This window comes from Vulpes lagopus, chromosome 16 (assembly GCF_018345385.1).
Source record: "Vulpes lagopus strain Blue_001 chromosome 16, ASM1834538v1, whole genome shotgun sequence".
In the NCBI taxonomy this organism is placed as follows: Eukaryota; Metazoa; Chordata; class Mammalia; order Carnivora; family Canidae; genus Vulpes; species Vulpes lagopus.
The window spans coordinates 61,610,278-61,638,053 of NC_054839.1; the positions used below are offsets into that span (position 1 = coordinate 61,610,278).

Sequence of the window (27,776 nt, forward strand, 5' to 3'; positions counted from 1 at the left end):
TCAAGAGGAACACAGGAAATAGATAATAAAATTCTCCATCACCTGTAAAAAGAACACCCAGATGTTGCTCTGAACTCCTGTGCAAAGACTATGCCAGAAGCTCAAATGTAAACAGAGGAATTTAGTTTTGAAATATCATCATATTCTAAACACTCTTAACATTTAAATAGCACATTGGCTTACAAAGCAATTTTTTTTTTACAAAGCAATTTTATATGTATTTTTGCACTGCTAACTAAAAGTCTTTTTTTTTTTAAGATTTATTTATTTATTCATGATAGAGAGAGAGGCAGAGACACAGGCAGAGGGAGAAGCAGGCTCCATGCAGGGAGCCTGGTGCAGGACTCGATCCCAGGACTCTAGGATCGTGCCCTGGGCCAAAGGCAGGCACTAAACCGCTGAGCCACCCAGGGATCCCCTACTAACTATAAGTCTTATGGGATAGCTAGCATGTTAATTTGGATTTTATTGATGGAAAAACCCCTCCAAGAAATTCCAAGGAACTAATTGGGCTATGGGAGGCAAGTCAAGCCAACTGCCCTTCCTTAGACAATCCCCCTCACTGCAAGGAAAGTGGGGTTCTACATCTTTTCTCTTTTATATTCTCATACCCGGAATGGTCAGTTGTCTAGGATAACTAGCAGGCAAGGTTCTCGGGAGGTGAGGGAGATACCAAAATAATATCTTTGAAGGCATTGATACCAAATCTGTAGGGATGGTATTGAAAAGGGAACTAGGGAGTCGGGGTGAGCGCCAGCAACACAGCTGCATCTGAGGCCTTGTCTCCTCTGCGGGCATCTTTGACTGAGTGAGTGTAGATTCACCTGCAGGCACAGCAGAGCAGGTGGAGGTAGTGTTACCCGCAGCCATCAGCTCCAGCAGTCTGAGGAGCTCGCACATGCCACTGTCTCCCATTCCCTGCAGAAGCACCAGTATCTTGAATGAACAGCTCTGGGTATGAGAAAATAACTCATTAATTTTAAAGTAAAATGCAATAACTAATTGCACCAAACGGTTCTTAGGAAATCTGGAGGTAGTCCATCTGTTGGTACACTTGGAAACACAGAAATTATCACCTCCTCCTAATACAGATTGTTCAGGCTGAGTGCTTGTATCCAACCTCCCCCCAAGTTCCTGTGTTGAAACCTAATGCCCAACATGATATTGGGAGGTGGTGGGAATCTTTGTGGGGGGTGATGAGGTCATGAGGGTGGAACCCTTGAGAATGGGCTTAGGGCTCTTTTACAAAAGAGCCCCCACAGGGCTGCTAAGTGAGGACATAGTGGAAACATGGCAGTAGGCCCTCATCAGACACCAAGTCCGTCAGCGCCGTGATCTTGGGCTTTCCAGCTTCCAGAACTGTGAGAAATAAGTGTTCGTTGTTTATAAGCCCCAGAGTTAATGGCATTTTGTTATAACGGCCCAAACGAACTAAGATATAGATCGTAACCTAGAAGGCCAAAATTATAAACAGGCTTAAAAATTGTTTCATTTTTATTATTAACATGTGAGAGACTAGACAGTATATCTAAATGTTAACAAATATTAGTGACAGGAACGGACAAATTCCTTGAGGCAACTCTGAGCATTTGACTTCAGTCAGTTTTTTTTTTTTAATTTTTATTATTATTATTTTTTTATTTATGATAGTCACAGAGAGAGAGAGAGGGGCAGAGACACAGGCAGAGGGAGAAGCAGGCTCCATGCACCGGGAGCCCGATGTGGGATTCGATCCCGGGTCTCCAGGATCGCGCCCTGGGCCAAAGACAGGCGCCAAACCGCTGCGCCACCCAGGGATCCCGACTTCAGTCAATTTCAATGGAAGTGCAATCAGTTGTTATCTTTTTTTTTTTTTTTTTAAGATAGATTTATTTATTTGAGAGACAAACGGAGTGAGAGTGGGTTGGGGCTGGCAGTGGGAGACGGAGAGAGACACCCAAATAGACTTCACACCAAGCACAGGACCGGATTTCACAACCCTGAGGTCAGACCTGCGCTGAAACTAAGAGTCGGCCACTTAACCAACTACGCTACCCACACAGCCCCAGTTCTGTTATCTTCATTTTTTTTTTTTTAACTTGCGACCCCTGGTTTACAAGACCAGTGCTCTAACCCCTGAGCTATAGGGCCTCGCAGGCGCTTGTTATCTTCATTTTTAAAATCATTTTCTTTCTTTACTACTATGTTTCATGATAGCAAATACGAAAATCAGATAAGTGGAAGAAAATAAAAATCACCCATAATCTCACCACCAAGAGTCTCTTAAGATTTCAAAAATCTCCCCTTGGATATAGCGTCTTTGTCTTGAAACAAAAATGGGCCTCACACTATGCATAACTTTCATAACTTGCTCTTTTCAATGAACAACATATCATACCCAGTTTATTAGCTGCTGCTCTATACAACCATTTTAAAGGAAATACAGTATTCTGTTTCATGGGTGTATTATAATTTAATTCTTTATGATTAGACGGTTAGTTTGCTAGCCATTTTTCACTATTATAAATAATACTACAATGAAATAATTGCCACTAAATGTTTGTGGACATTCATGATTATTTACCCTAGATAAACTATTGAAGGTAACAATTCTAGGGACAAGTATTATATGCTTTACCAAAGCTTTTCACTGCTAACATGGAACCTAGTACTAATTTACTCATGACTGTGTTCCATATATTTTAAATAGCTGGTTCTTCCCTATCAAAAAAAAAAAAAAAAAAGCAAACTCACCTATATTTTCTTTTACTTCATTTTCTTTAAAAAATTTTTTAAATTTAAATTCCAGTTAACATACAGTGAAATATTAGTTTCAGGTGTACAGTGTAGTGTGATTCAGCGCTTCCACACAACACCTGGTGCTCATCCAAGCGCCCTCCTTAACCCCCATCACCTGTTTCACCCAACCTCCACCCACCTCCCGTCTGGTACCCATCAGTGTGTTCTTTGGTTTCTTGGTTCTATTTCTTGCTTTGCCTCTCTCTCTCTTTTTCCCCTTTACTCGTTTGTTTTCTATCTTAAAATCCACATGTGTGTAATCATCTAGTATTTGTCTTTCTCTGACTTACTTCACTTCGCATAATATACTCTAGCTCCATCCATGTTGTTGCAAATGGCAAGATTTCATTCTTTTTCTTTTAAGATTTTATTTATTTATTCATGATAGATATATATAGAGAGAGAAGTAGAGACACAGGCAGAGGGAGAAGCAGGCTCCACGCAGGGAGCCCGACATGGGACTCGATTCCGGGTCTCCAGGATCACACCCTGGGCCAAAGGCAGGCGCTAAACTGCTGTGCCACCCAGGGATCCCCAGATTTCATTCTTCTTGATGGCTAATACTCCATTGTGTATAAATACCATATCTTCATCCATTCATCAGTCAATGGACACTTGGGCTGTTTCCCTAGTTTAGCTATTGTAGATAATGCTCCTATAAACATTGGGGTGCTTATCTCCCTTTGAATTAGTATTTTGGTATTCTTTGGGTAAATGCTTGTGGTATTATTGCTGGATCATAGGGTAGCTCTATTTTTTACTTTTTGAGGAACTTCCATACTGTCTTCCATAGTGGCTGCACCGGTGTGCATTCCCACCAACAGTGCAAGAGGCTTCCCCTATCTCCACATCCTGGCCAACACGTGTTTTTCTACTGGTGTTGATTTTAGCCATTCTGACAGATGTGAGGTAACATCTCATTGTAGTTTTTTTTTTAAAGATTTTATTTATTTATTCATGAGAGACACAGAGAGAGAGAGGCAGAGACACAGGCAGAGGGAGAAGCAGGCTCCCTGTGGGGAGCCCAATGTGGGACTCGATCCAAGGACCCTGGGATCATGCCCTGAGCTGAAGGCAGATGCTCAACCACTGAGCCAACCAGGTGCCTCTCATTGTGGTTTTGATTTCCATTTCCTGATGATCAGTGATGTTGAACATCTTTTCATGTGTCTGTTGGCCATCTATCTCCTTTGGAAAAATGTCTATTCATGTCTTCTGCCCATTTTTTAACTGGATTATTCATTTCTGAATAATGGGTGTTGAGTTATATAAGTTCTTTATATATTTTGGAAACTGACCCTTTATCAGATGTGTCGTTTGGAAATATCTTCTCCCATTCCATAGGTTGCCTTAGAGTTTTGATTGTTCCTTTACTCCATTTTCTAATCTGTAACTTCATTTTTTATATATAAACTCTGGTTTTTCAAAAATTTATTTTGTTGTATCATTATACAGGATCTGATTTCACAATTTTTCCCAAATTGTAAACCAATTGGCCTAGCAGCATTTATTTGATTGAGCCTTCCTTTCCCATTGACTTGTGATGTCACTTTCAACATACACTAAATTATTATCCATTCTAGAGTTTGTTTCTAAACCATTTCTTCTTTTCACTGCTTTATCTATTCTGGTGTTCCTATCATCTTGTTTTATAATTTATAGAATATATATTGATATTTGAAAGTGTATATACCACTTCACTGCTTTTCTTTTCTAAATCTGTCTGCTTAAGAGTCTCCAAGATTCTCCAATCTGCCATGATGTCCCCATCTTTTTGTGGTTTTGACGATTTTGATTGAAATTGGCAACATATGATATATTTATTTGGAAAGAATATTTCTAATATGTAAGTGTTATTTCTCCCCATTTATTCAAGTGATCTTTAAATACCTCAGTAAGTTTTTATAGTATTCTTCACATGCTCAGCATAATCTTTATAAAGTTTATTCCTAATCATATATGTACATACACACACATTCACACACATTTGCTGTTGTTACTGGAGATGAGATCTGAAAACCAAATGACAAAAATACCTACAATACATATTACAGGTAAAGCTTTAACTTAAAGAGTCTTATAAAGGATAAAACAAATGCCATTTTCAGTGGATAAAAGAATGAAGGATGAGAACACATAATTCACAAGAGACATGGATGGTCAAAACATATGGAAAAGTTTTTTTCAACCTGAATTATAATTACAGGAATGCAGACAAGTTAAAAGACCATTTTCAGTATCAAACTGAAATTATTTTAATAATTTAAAAAAAGGCAGCTATTTCTTTTGAGACTTACAACTTGCGATCTCTTCCCAGCAAACTTAAGCAAAGAATAACTTTGGAATTCATCACTTTCACTCAGGCCGCCAAGGGCTCCCGGTGGCCAGATCCATAGGCTGTTACTCAACCCACCTCACTTGGCCTTTCTCTTTAGTTGATGCTGCTAACTCTGTATCTCCTTCTAGAACTTTCTCTCCTCCTTTGGCTTCACTCTCTCTGGATCTCTCCAAAACTTGTCTAAACATTGCTAAGGTCTGTCCTAAGCTCCGTTTTCTTCTCACTCTAGTTCCTCTGCCTAGGCATTTTTGACCATCGCTAAAGTGATTATAATACCTTGTGTATGCTAAGGAAACCCTGATTTGCCCCAGAGCTTTGGTGTCACACAACTAGCATCTTCTAAGCATCTCCAGCTGAGGTTCATAAAGAACTAAATCACCATCTGTCCCAAATCTAGAGTGGGATCCTATGTCTGCTGACCTCCTTCTGTGTGATGTGTGTACCTATTTGGTTGGTGACAGCTTCATCCATCTGAATTAGAAAACTGGGAGGATCCTTGACCTCCTTCTTTTCCTCAACCCTGACACTCAGTGGTTCACACGTGGGATCTTTCTCACCACACTCCTCTGGCCAGTGCACCTGTCATTTCCCACCTGGACTGTTATCTCCTGCCTGCAGTCCTGCTACTCCACATCATCCTGACACTGTAGCCAGCACGATCTTTCTCCATCACAGATAGAATTTAATTCCCTTTGATTGAAGGTCATCACACAGGATAAAGCCCAAGCTCTTTAGCATGCCAAGCTCTGCAGGAGTGGGCACCTCCCTGACTCTAGCCAGCTGGCACTCTAATGATGATTAGTATTTGGACTCAGAAAACATGTTTTCTGCCTCCTTTCTTTGACTCAGGACACATGGTGATGTCGAGGGCCGACCCAGTTTTCATTCATCTTTGAGATCCCTACCATGTAGCACAGTCTAAGCACATGGGAGATTCTCATAAGATGTCTGCTGAACTGAATACAGGTTTTTCCAGATGGAAATGAGGTGAAATATATTATTCCAGGAAGAAGACACAGAGCCAAGCCAGGGTGTGTAAATGCTCACACAGCTGTAAGAGCAAGGGGTGCTCCAGGAGGCTATATGGATCCCGTCATCAGTGGTAGGAAAGAGGGGTGCTGGTCACCACAGGATCAGGCCCCACAGCGTTCAATAGGACACTATGTGGAATGGACTATGGGGAATCCTGCTGGTATTATCCCCCAAAAAAGTTGAAGTAGAAGAATAATATAATGAGATAACTCCAGCAGCCATATAGAGAATGAAGGAGAAAATACTAAAGAAAAGGACACATAGGAGAATAAGGCAGTACAGTGAGGTACAGAGCATTTATTAAGCACATACTATGTGCCAGATACTTCATATATCAAGTTTTGCTTTAGTCCTCACAATAAGCCTGTGTGGCAAGTACTATCATCCCCGTTGCTAGGAGGAAGCTGAGATTCAGAGCATTGTCATCACTTGTGAAAGGTCACACAATCGGAAAGTGGCAGTGCCTGCTGAATCCAAACTCCCATATGTCTCCAAAGTCCATGCATACACCATACCGCTGTGGACGACAGGGCCCCAGACCAGGGGCCGAGGGAGCGAAGGAGTAGGAGAGCCCACCCTGGCTGTGCAGCAGGAACTCTTGACCCGCTGCTGGCAGTACCCGAAATAAAGGATTGATGGGAAAGACGAGCTCTGAAATTCAACTGTACAGATGCTGAGTCTGCAAGGCCAATGGGATTTGTCCATGGAGGCTTCCAGCAGATAATGAGAAAAGTGGATGGCGTGGAGCGGCTGGCTGGGGGCAGCTGCCCAAGGAGACAGCTCAGAGCAAGAGCAAAGGGCTGAGTCTCTGGTGGCAGAGGACCCGGGGTAGGTGACAATGGGGTTGCAAGTGAGTGAGGAGGGGGGCTGTGACAGATTGCTGATAAAACATTCCTTCTCACTTACGGCTTTCGAGGGGCACGATACGTACCTGCCTCTGGACAGCAGAGCTTTTCAAATGCTTTGTCTGTATAATCTTCATATTCCTTCACACATTTATATTCCTTAAGCTTCATGCCATCCTCAAAGGTCAAAGTTTCATTTTGCACACCCACTGCCTAAAGCAATACCACAGTGTTCGACAACAAGCCATATTTTGATAAAAAAAAATATGTTGAAAAATGTTTTTGTGTTCCCAGTAATAAACAGTTACCAAGGCATACGGTACATATGCAATATATGTATATTAAACAAATAAGTTAGTAGCATTTTAACTGGAATGATGTTTGAACAAGATAGAAACAGGGGTGTGTTTATTTCTTCTCCTTGTCAGTAGTGACAATCACATAATGATCATATGGCAACTTGATTTTAACCAGACTTCCTGTCTTCGATTTATTCTCCGGCAGTTCCGTTCTATAGAATGCTCAAAGTTATCTCACCTTATAGAACGCCCTGCTTTAAGTGTACAATGTTCCCACTGGGTCCCGAAAACTGCTCCTAATACCCCATAATCAACACTAAAATGATCATTCTGTTTCAAGCACATCAAAGCATCAAGTAACCAAGGGTGAACACCCCGGCAGATAAAACTTTTTGACTCCATTCCTTTATACGACCAGGCCTACCTCAGTGCCTGGCTTCATAGAAGGACTGTGGATGTACCACCTAACCAGAAACAGGCCCCCTCCAACCCTCCTAAGCCTGTGATGCTAAGATGCCTAAAGCTTAAAAGAGAGGTGAGAGTCAACAACCACCACTCAAAGAAGCCTCTGTGTGGCAAAATGGTACGACAAATCTCAAAGGTAAGCAGTGCACAGAGGATTTTTAGGGCAGTGGATCTATTGTTCATGGTACCCTAACGGTGAATATGTGTCGTTACATCAAATCCCACAGAATGTATACCAAGAGTGAGCCCTAATGTGAACTATGGACTTTGGTTGATTACGATGTGTCCATCTGAGTTTACCAGTTGTAACAAATGTTCCATCCCAGTGGGGGTGGGGGATGGGGGTGGGTGGGGAACTGTGCATGTGAGGGGACCAGGTATAGATGGAAAAATCTCTGTACCTTCTGCTCAGTTTTGCCATGAACCCAAAACTACTCTAAAACATGAAGTCTACTCAAAAAAAAAATCTAAAAGAAATGATAACATTAAAAAATATTTAGCTAATGAAGGACATAAAAGAAAGAAATTGAGTATCAGATGTGATACAGAACCTATATGTCCACACACATAACTTTTGGTAATTTAAAAGGCAAAGTTAGAGAAGGTGAAATGGTAACACAAACCAGTTGATTTTGATATTTGTCAGCAGGTCTGGTAAGAAGTGGGATTAAAAGGGATGTTGAATACGAGTAATAAAATGAGACTTGAGTCTACTGTATTCGTGCATTTATCACTGTGTCAATGAGAGCTCAAGTGTATAATTGAGATTCATCCAAAGACCAACACAAAATTGTCAATAGCTAATTAAGACCTAAGATAAATGTGCATGGTTTCAGGGTATCCGCTCAATTTTTTTAGTAAGTATATTGGTTGTTGACTATAATTAAGTCTTCTATTTTAATTTGGCAATAAAGGAGAAGTTAATATTATGAGGAAAATAATTATTTTATAAAAGAAAAGTAAATTAAATTGGAATAATCCATATAAGGGAATTATCTCAATGAAAAAAAAGAATGGAAGGATAAAAAGCATTTTGGAAGACTCCTTTGAACCAGAGATCCTTCTAGGAACATTTAAGAAAATTCTCCCTATGGCCAGTGGAAAAATTTCATTAAATGTGCTATTAAGACATTCATTTTTTTTATACCTGTTAATGGAAATAAATACTTCATGGCATACCTCTTCCTCTTGGAGGGTGTTTTCATCAGAAGTACATTGGTTTAAACCAATTTCAAGCTTCAGCCCTCTCTAGAAGAAAGCAATGAAAATAGTGTTAGCTTAGCAATCCAATAAAAATGCTAAAATTACAACTCCTATTTGACATTACAGATACATAAAACCACTAGTCAAACATCACAAAATAAGGCAATTCCATAAAATAGTAGAGGGAAAAATCCTGTAGGCAACCCGGATTGCAAGGTGGGAACCCCCCCCCCCACAGAGAGTCATTTAATACGACACTGCAAGACAAAATATTTATTATCTTAACTGTACAGTTTTGTTCTGGAATTTTATTTTCCTTAATGTTCTGAACTCTAATTTGTTTCAAGTCTCTTTCAATGTCCTGCAACTTTAGAGAAAAATTAATATCTAGCATTTAATATTGATCAAACAATGATAGTTTCACAATCCCTGAATTCACAGCATGGTCTGTTTATATAACTTGACTTCTGGATTGGATCTGATGATTAATTTGAGAATAAAAACATGCCTTTGTTAAGGAAAGTTAATAATAATTCACTAAAAACTTGGACACAGCATCCATTAACTTGAAATATTAATACAATGGCATTGCAAGTGGCATTGCAAGTGGGGAAAATTCTACAATGTGACAGTGCTTGTCACTTTGGTCCAGTACAACCTAATCTAATTCAAGAATGTAATTTTGAAGCTCTTATTTAATTATTTGAGAGAGAGAGACAGAGAGAGAAGCAGGGCAGGGCAGAGGGAGGAGAAGCAGATTCCCTGCTGAGCAGGGAGCCCCACGTAGGGCTCCATCCCAGAACTCTGAGATCATGACCTGAGGCAAAGGCAAACGCTTAACCCACTGAGCCACACAGGCGCCCCTCTTGTTTTTCTTTTTTTTTAAGATTTTATTTCTTTAAGAAAGTAGTTTTGGCTACAGGCTCACTCCCTTAAGAGGTTTATAGATCTTAATTATGAATGTAATCAGGAAAACATGTGCACTGCTCATGATAGTAAAAAGGAAGAAGAGGGCTCTAAAAATTGATGTGCAATTTCAAGGAAGAGAAGATTGTGCAAGTAGATGCCAAGAATGTCAGAGTTCAGAGCTTTCTCAGGGTCCGGTCCTGGGCCATCTGCCCTTTTCTTCCTCAATCCAGGTTCCAGCAGTTCCTGTGGATGTAAGTGCACCTTTATGCAAGGACTTTGCAGTGTGCGCCTCCAGGCTTGCTCTTTCCTCCCCTCTGAGCTGCAGGCTCACATACTCAACTGCCTACTTAGCATCATCTTCACTTCAACATTCATTCCACAAAGTCATACTGAGCACCCACCATAGGCCAGACACCGTCCCACACCATGGGTTCATGCAGCGAACATGACCACAGGTCCCTACTGGGGACCTAGAGTAGGTAATAGATGAGTTAAATTAACAGCATAATTTCAGAAAGTACTATGTGCTAAAAGGAAATAGGGTAGTAGCATAGAAATTGAGGAGTAGATGATGGGAATGCAGGAAAAGCCCATCTCTGTATTTGGTGTAACCCCTCCCCTTTGTTGCAGCTCGCAATCTGAAGGTCTGGGGAAAGCATGTTCTGTGTGGGGGGAGCAGTGAAGCAGGCGTCCTGAGGCAGGCGTGGAATCCCTCAGATTTTCTCTAACTCACCTGATGTCCGAACCCTTGATTGCCTCCCCACCACAAGCTTGCTCCCCACTCTTCCCGGTCTTAGTAAGCGGTACTACCCCTTTCCAGGAGGAGCATAGGCTCTCCTTGGTGTGTGTGTTTTAAGGCTCTCTTTTCTTTTCTCTTTTTTTAATTTTTATTTATTTATGAGAGAGAGAGAGAGGGGCAGAGACACAGGCAGAGGGAGAAGCAGGCTCCATGCACCGGGAGCCCGACGTGGGATTCGATCCTGGGTCTCCAGGATCGCGCCCTGGGCCAAAGGCAGGCGCTAAACCGCTGCGCCACCCAGGGATCCCAAGGCTCTCTTTTCTCCACCATTTTACACAAGGTCTCTATCATCTCTCCCTTAGAACTGTCTCCTCTGTGGGTACTTCTCATACGGGATGTGTCGGTCTGGCTCACTACCACCTGTTCGCCCTGCAACCCTGGGAAGGGTGTTTTTCTGCCGCGTGATATCACGAACTCTGAAACAGGACGTGATTTCTGTATCTTACCTGTGAGGTTAGCAGTCTGATCTGATAGTTTAGTCTGGTTGTCTCAGTTCTGGAAGAAGTGTCCTATGGCTTTATTTTCCTTAAAATACAACCATCTTAAACTCCTGAGCCCCATCCCCCGAGCCAGGCCACTTTAGAGCACCCCGGCATCACATCAAGGAAGGTCCCAGGGTCTTTCACAAGGCAAAACACTCAGGGGCCCTTTTGGTCTTCACCCAACATGGGTCCCCCTCACCTGCCCTTAACCAAGCCTTCATGGTACCTTGAAGAAGAAGGTGAAAGAACCTTCCAGAAGGGACAAAAAAGGCTTCAATGCAAGGTTGAAGTAGAGCAACGTTAACCATCAGACTTCTGACCCAGGTGTCTGAGACCCCGACTCGAACACCCTCCAGAACCCTGAACACTCATACACGCACCAAAGCAGGTTTCAAACTTGGCTGCGCACCAAGTCACCTGGCCAGCTGCCGGAAACAGATGCCTGCCCCCTCCCCCCGCCCCACCGTTTGGGGTAGAGCCAAGGTGGCTCAGTTTTTAAGAACTTTCACACACGTGTCCCCCCTGCACGGTGAGGGCTACGAACCTCTGGGGAGGACACATCATCATCTAATAACGACCATCAGCTGCACAGGAGCTTCTTCCTCAGGTGCCTATCGGTGGACGGGCGGGTCGCTTTTCTTCACTAAATAGGTTTTATGCCTTATTTTGGGGTCCTCCTAAAAAGACAAATCATACACAGTCAGTCGGGTTGGTTCTGAGTCAGTTCTGAAGTCCACAGGGGGACCGTGGCCAGTGTTGAGTGGGATCTGGTGAGGAAATGCTCTCCTCCCGCTGCTGAGGGGCCATCAGAGGAAGTGGCCTGACAGCTCCCTCCTCCTGGCTCCTTCCCCTGTGGCAGCCTGGGCAGGCCCCACGTGCATCTTCCGTGGTCTCTCTAGAAAAGTCTGCCATCATCCTTCCATCACAGACCTGCCTTAAAAACAAGGCTGATGACCATTCAAGGCTCTCCACCCTAACCGAGGCTCTGCCCTGAAGAGGACCGGCTCCAGTCCCCTTGCCTCCAGCACCTCCAGCACCACGTGAACCTCCGCAGGGCTCCCGAAGAACGCCCTGTCCCTCGCCTCTGCCCCTCCAAACTCTGCTCCTCTTCCTGGACTGGGTGAGACCATGAAAACTCTCCCCTGGCTCATCCTTAACTCCTGAGCCTAACTGTAGTCAGTCTTCCTCAGTCATTGCTCAAACACGTGTGTCCTGTCTTTCCAACTCTTCGTGAGCAGAAGTGCATATGTTAGGAAGAGTAGAGGCTTCAAATCAGATGTTTGGGTGTTTGGTCCACCTCGTAACATCTAAGTGACTTTGGATGAGTTACTTAGTTTCCCTGTTGTGGGGAGTACAATGAGCTAAAGCATGTGAAGACTCCCGGTATGTGCACTTGAACTGTAGGTTCACCTCCCCCATATTGATTCCTCTGTACGCCCTCGGGGGTCGGGGATAGGGGAGAAAAAAACCAAGTCCAGTAATTCTACTCGGTGCGTATGAACCGGGGCCTGCTGTGTCCTCGGCCGGCTTCAGCACCACAGGCCTCTTACAGGAGGAGCACTGCAGGGCAACGAGGGTGGTTCTGTGCTTAGATGTTCACACAACGTGGTCTACAAACATAGGCCAGCTATCTCATCTGGAGCTCTACTGAAATGCAGTGACCCGAGACATGGAAGAATGAGTGTCCAATGTGGCACCTTTAAAGGATATTTCAGGAATCAGTTTTTCAAGCCGACTGCACTCAAATGTGGTCCTACCCAGGCTTTTGAGCCTTACCCTGCATGTGAGGCTATGCCAATACGGCTGAGTTCAATCAATGCTCATTCTTGCCCCTACCTTATGGGCAGGGACTTAACTTTCGGCAACTAATCTAGTTCTGGTGTAAAGTAGCTGCTCTGTCACTAAGTATTAACTGATTCGTGAAGAAGACAACGAATGAGGATTTTTAATAACAACCATTCCTAACTGAGAGTCTCAGATATCCTCACCAGCATGGGTGGTCTCAAGTAAACCATAATAAAAGCTTCAATTACGTGTTTGCTTTCCCATTAAAAGTTTAGATGATGACATTTACCTTTTCTACGAGGAGATCATCACTCTTGAAACCTGCTTAAGTTAGTTAGATCTAAATCAGGAGAACCATGTTTCCTTTAGGAGAAAAATTCATTCAGCTCCAGTTCACTCCCCATCTTCTTTTTAATTTCCTTCATATCATTGTGGTACTGTTGACATATTTCCGCTAACTGCTTCCAATATTCCTGGAAAATATTCCCAATCCAAAAATTTTAAATGGTGGTGAACAACTGAACAGAGTAATCTCCACAGAGCCTATGGATTTAAAGGATGTGTGATACACAGTAGGAATTTGAAAACCTCATAGTCCTAAAGATGATAATCTACCTTGCATTCAGCTGTGGTACTTCCCTCCCTGTGAGCGGTAGGGTGGCTTTGGGCAATCTCACTTTTATATTTAACCCAGAATGTGTTAATGGCATACCATGACTTTATATATCCCACTTTTATGGGTTGAATTTTATTGCCCCCTCAAAAAGGTATGTTGGAGTCCTAACCCCCAGGCCCTTATTATGTGACCTTATTTGGAGATAGTGATACTGCAAATGTAGCTGGTTAAGCTAAGATGTGGTCATAGGGGAGTAGAGTGTGTCCCTAATCCAACACAATGGGTGTCCTTGTAAGAAGACAGCTCTGTGAAGGCAGAGATGCACAGGGCGAATGCCACGCGATGACGGAGAACGGAGTCATGCAGTTGCAAGCCAAGGAATGTCAAAGATCCGTAAGAGGCAAATGATTTCCCTACGGGTTTCAGAGGGAGCATGGCCTGGCTGACACCTTGATTTTGGACTTCTAGCCTCCAGAACTGGAAGACAATACATTTCTGTTGTTTTAAACCACCCAGTTTGTTGTGCTTTGTTAAGGCAGCCCTAGAAAACTAATTCAAATTTCAAAAATGTTAGTGGTGGATAATGGCTTTATCAATCCAAGGTCAAAAGCTTTATGAACTTCGCTATGTGACATCCTCTGAGGAAGTAAAATCCATATCTTTGTATCTCCTGAAACTCTCAGCATGGAGCTTCACGTGAGTGTGTCCAAGTATTGTGCAAGAGGGCTGTCCCTCAGGCATAGTGTAGACACTAAAAGTAATATCCTATGCAGCACAGAAGACAAGGCTGCAGGTACAGTGGTGGCCCTGGAATCAGACTGTTTCTAACCTGTTCTTTGTTTTGTTTCTCCTGATCTGCAGCTCCTGGCATCTAGACTCTTCTCCATTACTTCTTAGCTTTTGTCTCTGGTTGTGATCTGACTCAGCTTAAGATGGACAAAGACCCTATCAACTGAATAAAAAGATTTATAAAGTGTACTTGCATTTTATTTTTTTATTTTTTATTTTATTTTTATTTTTTTGTTTGTACTAGCATTTTAGAAATCTCGTTTGACCTTTGATATTTTTCATTAAACAAGAATTATCTGAATCAAACTCACTATTTGGGAGTGGGCAGTAGAAGTTTCTTCATTTAAAGTATGAAGCTTTTAAAAAGTAAAGAAAATTAATAAAACCATTTATGTTGTTTATCCTACATAATCAATGTTTTACACTATCAGGTGAGACACCTGGATTCATTTTCTGAACTAGTAAAGTATAATTGTGAAATTAAAGTTCTGTAAAAGTTGACCACCGTGAAGTAGGGGAATAGAACTAGAGCTCTTGAGCAGTCCAAAATAAGAGTAACAGAAATAGGATGACTATCCAGCCTCCTTCATCCCCAGAACTGTAACACTATACTTAAGGGTAAAGGTTGAGTTTCACTTCAAATAAAACACATAATCACTTTGTAAAAATGTATAGAATTCTAATAAAATAGACTCAAAGAGGGGATCCCTGGGTGGCGCAGCGGTTTAGTGCCTGCTTTTGGCCCAGGGCGCGATCCTGGAGACCCGGGATCGAGTCCCACGTTGGGCTCCCGGTGCATGGAGCCTGCTTCTCCCTCTGCCTATGTCTTTTCCTCTCTCTCTCTCTCTCTCTCTCTCTGTGTGTGTGTGTGTGACTATCATAAATAAATAAAAAATTTTAAAAAATGTTCAGCTTGAGTAGAAATTTTTACTAGTCTTAGCCACTAATTTGAGAAGTAGATTTCCAATTTAATAATGAGGTCCACAGTTCACCTGTGGCTTGAAAGTTCTGAGTTCAAGAAATAGTTCAAAGTTACAGAACACATACTTGGGAATCAGAAAAAGAAGCAAAGAGAACTGTACCAACTGGGGATGCAGGAGAGGATGAAAGAGAAAAACGTTCTGGTGCTGTGATTTTTCTTCAGGACAGGAAGTCCATCCATGGTCTACAATGGGTAGGAGGGAAAAAGAAAAACCCAATACCAGGATCTTCTCACACTTTGGGCAGGCATCTGATCAACAGCCTTGCCACCCTAGTTGCTTGTCCACTTCCTGTACCACGCTCTGAGCTCCTTGAGAGCAAGATGCTGTCCCATTCCTTTACCTCTATTCCTCACGCTGGCACACAAATGAAAGATCCCAAGAAAATAAATGCTGAATGAAGATGAAACAGAGTTAAGGGAATTGTGAATTAAGTATTCAAGATGAACAGTCTGGAAATTCTTCTTGGATTATTTGTTTTAGGAGAATGGGGAGGGTTTCAGAATAAATGGTATATCAAGATATTTTCAGAGGACCAAAATTTAAGTCAGGCTCTGATATCACCGTTGACCTGGTGATGGACTGTGTGGCTTTCTTCCTGACTATAATTCCCCTCAACTCCAGGATCTTCTTGAGGAACCCAGCAGTAACTTGGTTCATGTGCTCTCCTCCTCAACATGTCAAGTTGGGCATAATAATAGTCATAATGTCCATGCACTGCAGCAAGTTTGGGCCTTTGTACTATTTTTATCTGAAGGATCAAAAAGAAGAGGAAAAATTTTGAAGACACATAATTAAAATCTCTAAATAACTGACACTTTGATAGTGACCATAACTAAAACAAAGCACTGAAGGTATATTTTTGTTGTTTTTGGTCTAGATTTCTTTTTAGACTAACATAATCTTAGTATCCCCCAATTTTTTTTTTATCCCCAAATTTTAGAACTTGAAAATATTTTAGAAGTCTACTGTAGCACAGTCATTTATAATTATACTAAGGTGTGAATAGAAATCCTGCATACTTCATGGCTGGCCCACCAAAAATGCTTACCTGGTGAGTATGCCTAGCCAACCTGAGTTCTGAAACTAAACTCAGTACTATTATTTTCTATTTTTATTAACTTATTTGCATCTTACTGTACTTTAATAGAGGATAAATGTTATTGCCCAACTCACAAATCTGGGGATTCATAACATTTTTAGATCCTGATGAATTGACTAAATACAAAATGGCATCATGACTCAAAGGAAAGAAGATGCTGAGTTATTCAGTCACCCTTCCCAAGTAAATGAAGGAAAGTCATGCAACAGCTGTGACCGGCATATTATCACCCCAAGTCACCCCTCATTGCCCTTCCCGACCAGAGCAGAATGACAGGAGGAGAACCAGAACCAAATGTTTGTTTCGGAGTTAAGTAGAGGCCAGTGAGCTATAAGACAAGAATCAGACCACGTTAACAGATGAAAGAACAAATTAGGGCCAATTTTACATTAACCAGGACAATTGACTACTTACCAGACAATAACAAAAAAGAAAAAGAAGTTCAAACCACTGGAAAGGCCTAGAACTGGTAGCTGGAAATACCAATAACCAAACAAATGGTTTAAACTGAAGTTTCCTTACTGTGAAGAAGGAACACACTATATTCCCTCTTCTTTTTAAAGCTGTGTGATTCTGATATATGTAAGTTGAGCCATGTGGGATTGTAGATATTGGGTCATTTTTATTTAAATATTAAAGTATCAAGTTTGGCTTATTAGTCTAAACACAAATTATACATTTATTTTAAAAAATCTTCTAAAGTGTGACATATGTTTCTTAGTGTTGCAGTTTTAGCTATATACAACCCCAAACAAGGTACTGCCAATTACTTGCTGAAAAATGGCTAAAAATAGAGAAAAGTATTGGTAGGAAATTAACAGCTTCTTTAGAATTTTCTCTAAAATCTCACAAAGTAATGAGAACATCAGAGGTGGTTCCTGTGGAGACCCACTCATTCCATTGCATAAAATGTCAACTTGTTCTGCTAATTTAATCCATCTTTGAATCTTTCAGGTGCTTTTTCTCTCCTCTGAGTCAGCTACAGAGTATGCTAAATCACAACATACTTTTACATTTCTTTTTTTTCTAAGTTTACTTATTTATTAATTTTTGTAGTGATGTCTACACCCAGCCTGGGGCTTGAACTTACAACTCTGAGATCAAGCATCCCATGCTTTTCCAACTGAGCCAGCCAGGCGCCCTGACTTTTAGGTTCCTTTAATAAAGTTAAACCACATTCTACCAAATGGAGGGTAATAATTTAACTAATAGTTTCAAAATCTATCTATACACCACCACATTTTCTTTTCCTTTTCTTACTTTTTTTTTTTTTACAGAGCCACATTTTTCTAAAATGTCTATACAGCAAGTAAATACGTAGTAAACGTACTTCCAACTGGTCCTCTAATTATACAATTACAGCCTCCTTTAAAAATACAATTCTTCAATTAAAAGACAATAGCATTTTATCATTTACATACCAGAAGCATTCCATTAGCATGAACTAAGAGGCTCAACTGTTCTGCTGATGTGGATTCAGCAGAACCAAACATAAAGAATCTCTAGGAAAAAAATAATTGACTATATAATAAAAGTTTCTCAATTATATATACCATGTTAGAATTAAGGGAATGAAGGGCCTAATGTTTTCTGCAGCTATACTATTCACTTATCCTATATAGAAAAAGCCTTATATTCTAAGGAAATCAAAAGGGTTTGAGTCGTAAAAGGATAGGATACTTGTAAGGAAATGCAATTGGAAGTTGTCCAGTGAAGTATCATTTTAATGCTCCTCACAGAATGATTTCACTACTAAGTACCAAGCCAGCGGACTCCAGAGTAATGAGCCTGTGCCCTCTGAACGTGAACAAGTCGTCCTGGAGAACTTGTCCCCTGCTAACAAAGTACAGCGTACAGATACAGGCTTCTGGGCTCAGCTGGCGGTCTCCATTCATTTCTACACAGCATCTCCTTCCTTTTAATTGGCGCTGCTAGCCTTGATCTGGGGAGGCACTTTCCCTGGAATCTTGCTTTCTGTATTTTAGGCTCTTATTTAACTGAAATAAAACAACTTCAGTTTCTTTAAAATATCCACATCTTATCATCGATGCTTGTGAGAGTACGAACATAAGGGACAGTTCACAATATAGTAGGTTCACTTCACCCAGTGATGTTTAGACCCATTGAGAGAAGTGCCAGTAGATTTTCTTTTTTAAAGATTTTATCTATTTACTCATGAGAGACACAGAGAGAGGCAGAGACACAGGCAGGGGGAGAAGCAGGTTCCCTGCAGGGACCCCAATGTGGGACCCGATCCCAGGACCCTGGGGTCATGCCCTGAACCAAAGGCAGATGCTCAACCACTGAGGCCCCCAGGTGCCCCTGCGTTGTCTTTTAATGGAGGAAAATGTTTAATCCAGGGTTCCTTCACATATTTCTAGTATATATAACGCTATTTTAAAAAAATCAGGCATTGGGATCCCTGGGTGGCACAGTGGTTTGGTGCCTGCCTTTGGCCCAGGGCGCGATCCTGGAGACCCGGGATCGAATCCCACGTCGGGCTCCCGGTGCATGGAGCCTGCTTCTCTCTCTGCCTCTCTCTGTGTCTCTCTCTCTCTCTCTCTGTGACTATCATGAATAAATAAAAATTAAAAAAAATAATAAAAAAATAAATAAAAAAAATAAAAAAATCAGGCATTAATGTTAACATTTACAGAAAAAGTATGCATTGGATAATGGCATAAATAATTACATGGATAAATAAAAAAGTTTAAAAAAAATAATTACATGGAGTCATCATAGCTTGGGATACAGGTCACACAACTCATGCCACACTGTTGTGTGAAATGTATGACTTTTTTTTTTTTTTTTTTTTGAGAGAGAGAGAGAGAGCAGGAGGGGAGGACAGAGGGAGAGGGAGAGAGAGAATGTTAAGTAGATTCCCTGCTGAGCATGGAGCCCGATGCAGGGCTTGACCTCACGACCCTGAGAGCATGACCTGAGCCCAAATCAAGAGTCAGACGCTTCACCAACTGCATCACCCAGGCGCCCTGTGAAGTGTATGACCAGGCTTCTAACATGTTCGTACGGCCACCAGCAGGCTGTGTTCCTATTTTCTTTTCCTTCCCATATTAGGAATGTTGACAGGTGCTTTCTCTCATCTGCTACTTACCTGCCTTCTAAATGTTCTCAAACTAAGCCCGTATGTAACAACGCCAGACTGAGTTACACATGGCAGAGGGACGCATTCACTCTTCTTCCCTTAACAACTTGCCTCAAGTCTAGTGTCTCTGTCTAACAGCCAACAGATGTTCCTGTCGCTGACTCCTTGGAGAGATGTTCTACTCCTCCTCGTTGTTTCAGTGTAGACATTTGGTTATGACTAAGTCCACACTGCTCTTATTTCACAACATCAATGGAATGAGTAATTTTGTCTTCTTCGACGTCTGTCTCTCTCTCACACCCACATGTATGGAGCGCTTCTGCAGCTGATCCTGAAAGCACCACTAAAATTGTTTCTCTATTAGTCACTACTGTAAAGTGTCACCTGCTTTCCTCAGGGGCCCTATACTAATCCCCACAGCCACCAGTTAGGTCTGAGATCCTAACTCCAGCTTCAAGTGGCCTTTGCAAGAGCATTCCGAGTCACCAGACCATCCTCTCTGTAGAAAATCAGCTTCATCTCATCATCCCCGGTCTGTCTGTGAACCTTCTCTTCCTCTTCCTATGCAAAAGTTAAGTTATGATCCTACCTTGTCAAGTACCTCTTAATTAGCAAATCCACTGGTTTCTGGAGTTTCCTGACTAATGAGAAGAAAGGATAATGAGTCACCAGAGCAGGCATGAGCCAGATATACAGGCACAGCCACTAGTCACTATTTTACAAGATGATTCTTCTCTTGCTTACGCTAAATCTATATATACAGCTCTATCTCTGTCATATCTCTATCTATCTATCTGTCTACCTGTCTATCATCTATCATCATCTATCTATTTTTAAAGTAGGCTCCACACCTAGCATGGAGACAAACTAGAGGCTTGAATTCAAGACCTGAGCTGAGATCAAGAGTTGGATGTTTTAGGGTGGAGGGTGGGGGTGAATGGGTGACGGGCACTGAGGGGGGCACTTGACGGGATGAGCACTGGGTGTTATTCTGTATGTTGGCAAATTGAACACCAATAAAAAATAAATGTATTATTAAAAAAAAAAGAGTTGGATGTTTGGGGCCCCTGGGAGGCTCAGTAGTTGAGCGCCTGCCTTCAGTTCAGGGCATGACCCCGGGGTCCTGGGATCCAGTCGCCCCTCGGACTCCCCGCAGGGAGCCTGCTTCTCCTTCTGCCTGTGTCTCTGCCTCTCCCTCTGTCTCTCTCAGGAATAAAATAAATAAAATTAACAAAATAAAATAAAATGGGGGCAGCCTGGGTGGCTCAGCAGTTTAGCGCTGCCTTCAGCCCAGGGCCTGATCCTGGAGTCCCGGGATCGAGTCCCATGTTGGGCTCCCTGCATGGAGCCTGCTTCTCCCTCTGCCTGTGTCTCTGCCTCTCTCTCTGGGTCTCTCAGGAATAAATAAATAAATAATTTAAAAAAAAGAGTTTGATGCTTAACTGCCTGAGCCACCCAGGTGCCCCAACACTCATATTTTTAAAACATCTATGTTCAGTGTATTTGGTGGAATTTTTGTGCTAATGCTGTCAGCCATATATTAAAACTCACTGTGTGAGACAAACATTAAGAAATGTTTTTCGATCACTTGGATCATTCTTACCTTGGATCCCTCCCCAGAAGGTTGAGAAGTCAATCATCTTGCTTTATGTGTGAGGCTGGGATTGAAGTCTCCTGAATGACCTAAGATGAAACACACGTGTCAAGGGCCTGCTAACCAAAATCTCTGTCAAAATCCACACAGAAACACCTCTAAAGCTCACCTCGGGAGTAAAGTATTTGGCAATAAGATTCTCTAGAAAGGGCCTTTCCAAAATAGAATTCGCAGACGGTCGATCTCAGGGAGGCACCTCAAAGAGTTGAGATACCAAGGCCTGCGGGTCATGGACAAACCTTGGGGATATCGGGGCAAACTGTCCTTGGCATAGCCTCAGAACCAGCTGGTGTAAGTTGTTACTCTCAAACTGGAAGGACAAGGAGTAGTGATAGTAAATCAGAGAAAAGTTCAATACTAGCTCGTACAGTAATATCAAGAGACAAAGCAGTGTTTCCAGCAGGTGCTCACCCCAAGTGCCCCCACACAGGCAGACCCGTGCAGAAACACTCTCACACCTGGGGGGCCCGTCTGCCTCCACCCTCAGACTGGCTCTTTAGGACTTCGTATTTATATGTGGTTGGTTTAACAAGGAGTTACCTTATAGAAAAAGGTGCCTTATTTAAAAAAAAAGAAAAGAAAATACAATGAGAAGTGAAAGAGTCAAAACCAGTAAAGTGAGGAAATGGCTCTACTATTTATCAACACTTCCCCTGAGTGTGTGTAGGAGGAGAGAGACCGCTCAGGGCCTGAGCAAATGAAGGGTGATTACGCATAGGTAGGAAACAACTGCTTTCTTGTGCTTTTCTAAGAGTTTCTAGAAACTCACGGTTTCCCTTGACCACCCAATTCTGTCTTCACCAGGTTGTCCCAAGACCCAAATCCTCCCTGTCCCAGAGCGCCCCCACTCAGCACGGTCCCGCAGGACACAGGGCCGCCCCGGCTGCGTGCAAACATTTGCAAACCTAATTCCTGGCCCCGCGGGTGCTGAGGGACTGGCTTCCCAGTCTATGGGGTGCAGCAGCTCCCCAGCCCATTATTGCTAAGATCTTCCAAGTATCAAAAGCACCAAATCTGCATATTTAAATACCGAGTCAAATTCTTTAAAAAGCAGTACAGAACTAACCCAGGGTGCTTCTCTGGACGGTGTGCGCCTCCCCTCGGGCTGCACTAGCTGCATTCCTGCTCACCTGGAGGCCAAACCCTGTCTTGGTATTACGGGCTATTCATAAAACAGAAAACAAACAACAAGAAAAAAGAAGCTTGTTTTTCTATTATACAGAGAAATATTTACTATTCCTTTTAGAAATCTCTACCATCTGGGCCTTGCCCTCCAGTTATCTCTTACAAAGTCAAACAGCCAAACACCCCGTGGGTATTTTCCAAAACAAATGGAAAACTAACTCCCAGAAGGAACTCAGTCTTCTTGGTAAAACAACTAGTTCATCTGGCAGCCAGCTCCTAAAAGTGGGTTTTTTCCACCTTCTCCTTACATGGAAGTTAAAGCTTCCTCATGTTCACCGTTCACAATATCAATACTATTCCAGAACGGTAGGCTCTGGTATCACATACCTAGGACTAGTTGGGTCTCAAAGCTGGAAGATCCCCTAACAGTCTCCTAGCCAACACTCCCCGTTACGGCTGGAGGAGCTGGGCCCACAGAGGTCAACCGACTTGGTGGAGATGGTGACGGGGCCAAAACTAGGGCTCCTGGCTCCCAATCCAGTGCTCTCACTGCCTTCTCTCTGCCCCACGCACAACACTGTCCTGTGTTAGGCTTCACAGCGTTCAAAAGATATGAAGATAAAATAGACACACATCACAGTGACTGCAATTTTCAATGTCAATCTTTTATCACTTGTATCCTCAAATGAAATGTTTTTCTTCTAAATAAATTCAGAAGTTTCAGGGAACACCGAAGTGGCCAGAGACCGTCACTGGGGTGGGTCCCCATTTCAGAAGTGAAGAAAATGAAATTATGGAAGTATCATAAGAAAAAGAGAATCCACCCACCATCACTGAGACTTTCAAACCGATAGTTGGCAACCCACGTATTATTCTTGTAGGATTTATTCTGACAGGTTTCTGGAGACTGGGAGTATGGGGTTTCAGCACAAGTTCTAGCAAGTTCCATGGAACCAGCTGTTATATTAGATTAATTAGATAATTATCAAGTACAATAGATAATAAAATAATATGGTTTACTATGGACGTAAGAAAAGGCTTAAGACATGGACATGCAAGAAAAAATGTAAAAATGGATAAGACAAAATTCAGTGAACGTGCATATTAAAGACAGCATATTGCCTATTAATAACAGAGTAATAAGATTAGCCAATTCTTAAACTTATAATTCACTCCCCCAAAATCTACACATAAAAAAAGTTTTATGGCTAAAGATTCCACAAAGAAGTATGATTGTTATATTGCAAAACTCTTAGATGTCCAAACAGTTCCCTCTTTCCAATTACCAAAGTAATGCAGTCTCATGACTTCAAATTTGGAAAATATGGACGTGAATAGAGAAGAAAAAAATCACCCAGAATCTTACTACCTCAAAACAGCTAAAATTTGGGTGTATTTCCTTTTTATCTTTTTTCCATGCATATTTTTCATGTGGGTGTGATCACAGAGTATTTAAAATTCAGAATTCCTGGGATCCCTGGGTGGCGCAGCGGTTTGGTGCCTGCCTTTGGCCCAGGGTGCGATCCTGGAGACTCGGGATCGAATCCCACATCAGGCTCCCGGTGCATGGAGCCTGCTTCTCCCTCTGCCTATGTCTCTGCCTTTCTCTCTCTCTCACTGTGTGCCTATCATAAATAAAAAAATAAAAAAATAAAAAAAAATAATTCAGAATTCCATTTTTTAAAAAAGATTTTATTTATTTATTCATGAGAGACAGAGAGAGAGAGAGAGAGAGAGAGAGAAAGAGGCAGAGACACAGGCAGAGGGAGAAGCAGGATCCCTGCAGGGAGCCCCACGCGGGACTCGATCCTGGGTCTCCAGGATCATGCCCTGGGCTGCAGGCAGGTGCTAAATCACAGAGCCACCCAGGGTGCCCAGAATTCCATTGTTGTCTTAATATAACAAAGTTTGTTCTCACATTATCAAGAAGTCTTCAAAATCATACATGTGAATGGCTACATAATATTCAGGTACATGCTTGTGCCAAGCTTTATAAAATTTACCCATTTCCCAATGGGCATTAAAATTATTAAAGTTATTGGGCATTTAAATTATTCTAAATTCCAAGAAATTGAATGTTAAAAAAAACTCTTAATATTACCAACAAATTGTCTTCTAAAACAGTTGCATCAGTATATCCCCCTGAGCATATGTGAATTTTCCTGGTTCACTAAATTCTCACTAGCTTTATGCCAATCCAGTCACATCTCAGTTGATAAGTTTGTATCACAGTTAACAACATTGCCATCATCTTTCTATTATACCAAGATTTATCTTGGAAATTTTACCCTTAGACAAAATATCATCTGAATGATTTAATGAATTTATATAAATAGTTATCTAAAATTATCTGAAACCAAGCTTTTAATATCTTCTTTACTCATGATACCTAAAAATACATAATTTGATTGTTATTAATAGAAAGAAAAATGATTTTTTTTAAAGATTTTTTTAAAATTTTTATTTATTTATGATAGTCACAGAGAGAGAGAGAGAGAGAGAGGCAGAGACACAGGCAGAGGGAGAAGCAGGCTCCATGCACCGGGAGCCCGATGTGGGATTCGATCCCGGGTCTCCAGGATTGCGCCCTGGGCCAAAGGCAGGCGCCAAACCGCTGCACCACCCAGGGATCCCGAAAAATGATTTTTAAAGTACTTATTTGTTCAGAACTCTTGCTATCCCAAAGTCCACAAGCTTTGCAACCATTCCATTCTTGCTAAAAAAAAAAAAAAAAAAAAAAAAAAAAAAAAAAGTTCTATAAATGGAGAAAATGCTATGTTGTTGGAGATACTTCAAGAAAGCAAAAGCTCAGTTTTGTCTTGATCTCTTGATCTTCTCTCTGAGCTGTTACTCGTGGTTTTATGCCCCTGTTATATGTTTCCTGTCATGAATATATTTTAGTCCCAGAGAAATCTGTACAAACCAACTCAGAATCTGTAGAAGGAACATGAAACAAAACTAGTCAGTAGTCTGGTGGTCACTGACATGTCTTCATGATAATATGCAAAAAGAGAGAAATAACATATTTATGTATATGTATTTATATGAATGAAACTATTAGACATACCATCTTATCACATTATTTTCTTTTTATAGCTAGAAAAATGGAGGTGCAAAAAGGCAATCTAAATGTGCTGATATCAGGCAGCCCGGGTGGCTCAGCAGTTTAGCACCACCTTCAGCCCGGGGCCTGATCCTGGAGACCCGGGATCGAGTCACATGTTGGGCTCCCTGCGTGGAGCCTGCTTCTCCCTCTGCCTGTGTCTCTGCCTCTTTCTCTGTGTCTTTCATGAATAAAGAAAATCTTCAAAAAAAGTAAATAAAATAAATGTGCTGATATCAGAGGGAATTCCACATACAGAAAAAGAGAAGTAGAAGCAGGGGAGAGAGGGAGGCAGTTCATGATTTGATTTTTTTTTTTTTAAGATTTTATTTATTTATTCATAGGCACAGAGAGAGAGAGGCAGAGACACAGGCAGAGGGAGAAGCAGGCTCCACGCAGGGAGCCCGATGTGGGACTCCATCTCGGGACTCCAGGATCGCACCCCAGGCTGCAGGCGGCACCAAACTGCTGCGCCCCTGGGAATGCCCTGATTTGATTTTTTTTTAACACTAGTTTGCTAACTGCATCCGGATAGCAGATAAACCACATTTCCTGATAATCCTGGTGCCATACGTGTTTCCTTGTCAGTGGAAGGAGGTGCCATGGCAGAGAGAAAGGAAGAAGCAGAGACTCTGTGAGGTTATTAAAGTTTTTAATGAAATATCAGTCTATGTGTATATGATATAAAAAACATTTTACTTTAAAATTTTTTGGAACTTAATTTCATTTCTTAGTTCTGATTTTATTTTATCTTAGCTGGCCATGAACCTCTTTATAAAAAAATGTGTTCTAGAGGCATCTGAGGGGCTCAGTGATTGAGCATCTACCTTTGGCTCAGGGCATGACCCTGCGGTCCTGGGATCAAGTCCCACCTTGGGGTCCCCACAGGGAGCCTGCTTCTCCCTCTGCCTGTGTCTCTGCCCCTCTCTCTGTGTCTCTCATGAATAAATGTCTTTAAATTTTTTTTAAAGTAAAAAATAAATTTAAAATGTGTTCTATGCCTACAAAGACTCCCTTAAACTATTCCAAAATGTCGTTGGTTCTTTGTCTACCACATTATATGGTAAAAGGAAAACAAAAGCAAAAAGAGCTATACTCCAGATGCTAAGATTCAGTTGTAATTTTAGCTCTTTTCCAACAAAGGGAATTGTAATTCAAAATTTTGTGGAGAAAAGTGTTTTTATTAAATACAGCAAAGTGATCCCTGGATAGGAAGAAAGGTGGGTTTCTATAAATACTGAATTTAATATATAATGTAAACGAGCATAGGAAGAATGCTTGATTAAAATTACTAAATTTAGGGATCCCTGGGTGGCGCAGCGGTTTGGCGCCTGCCTTTGGCCCAGGGCGCGATCCTGGAGACCCGGGATCGAATCCCACATCGGACTCCCGGTGCATGGAGCCTGCTTCTCCCTCTGTCTGTGTCTCTGCCTCTCTCTCTCTCTCTCTGTGACTATCATAAATAAATAAAAATTAAAAAAATAAAATAAAATAAATAAAATTACTAAATTTAGAGATACCAGTTCTTGAATCATTTGTACATCGAATCTATTTAGCTCTAGGAGGAAATGACGTAGGCATGAAGTCCTTAAATAGTAAAATAGAGCACAGAAACCAGTGGCCAAAAGAAAGATGGAGGCCATCCCTGTGCCCTGCTCCAGGCAGTGGCCTGCCCCATCCATCACACGGGCCTGGGTCAGATTCCCTTCTACGCACACATTCCTGTCTCCTTCGCGAGCACAGCTCCCAAGAGGGTTCCAAAGGAAGCTCAGCACATGGAGGAATAATGTGTTTGTGTGAAAAGAGAATGGGAATGGAGGCCATTACTCTTGACCTTTCTCACCTTCCTCTTCATAATCAATGAAACTAAAGGGCCATCGTCACAAAGGGCCTGCATGCTCCCTGGCAAAACAGAACAGCTATTTTAGAACAGTGTACTAAATGGTAAAAGGAAGAAGAGCAGAGCTATTATATGTCATACTTAAAATGGCTGAGGAGCATCCACATTCACATGTTTTTAGCCATGAAGATTGATCTCAAGGGCATCCTATATGAGATTGTCCAAAAATACAACACTATCTTTTCTCAAAGTTCACTCTCAGAAAGAGATTCAATTTCAGTTCAATTGCAAAAAATGTTCTGGACTAAATATATCATCAATATAGATCCACTATCTAGTGGTTTGAATTTCTCTACCAGAAATCATGCTGTATATAAGCACGGCTTAGTAGTTATGGCATTATACATTTAATTCCCGGAATATAAATTAAAAGGCAAATTGGAGGTGTTTTTACCTGATCTTCACGAAATAACACTCCCTGTTGTCTATGGGTCCTTCTCATGAGATCCCCTCCGTCACAATATTCCAT

General features: G+C 41.7%; 1 protein-coding gene across 1 annotated transcript; it reads right to left on the reverse strand.

The window, feature by feature from the left end:
- Positions 1 to 416: 416 nt before the first annotated feature.
- NEK5 (NIMA related kinase 5) lies at positions 417 to 27,776 on the reverse strand. The gene is given in 17 exon segments (XM_041731077.1): positions 417 to 880; positions 882 to 951; positions 7,080 to 7,206; positions 8,937 to 9,005; positions 9,247 to 9,327; positions 11,729 to 11,827; positions 12,170 to 12,261; positions 13,333 to 13,408; positions 14,371 to 14,496; positions 15,892 to 16,071; positions 17,881 to 17,887; positions 18,284 to 18,408; positions 21,289 to 21,489; positions 23,167 to 23,257; positions 24,964 to 25,020; positions 25,096 to 25,238; positions 27,702 to 27,776. Coding segments are annotated over 17 exon segments (1,902 nt in total). The 3' UTR covers positions 417 to 597.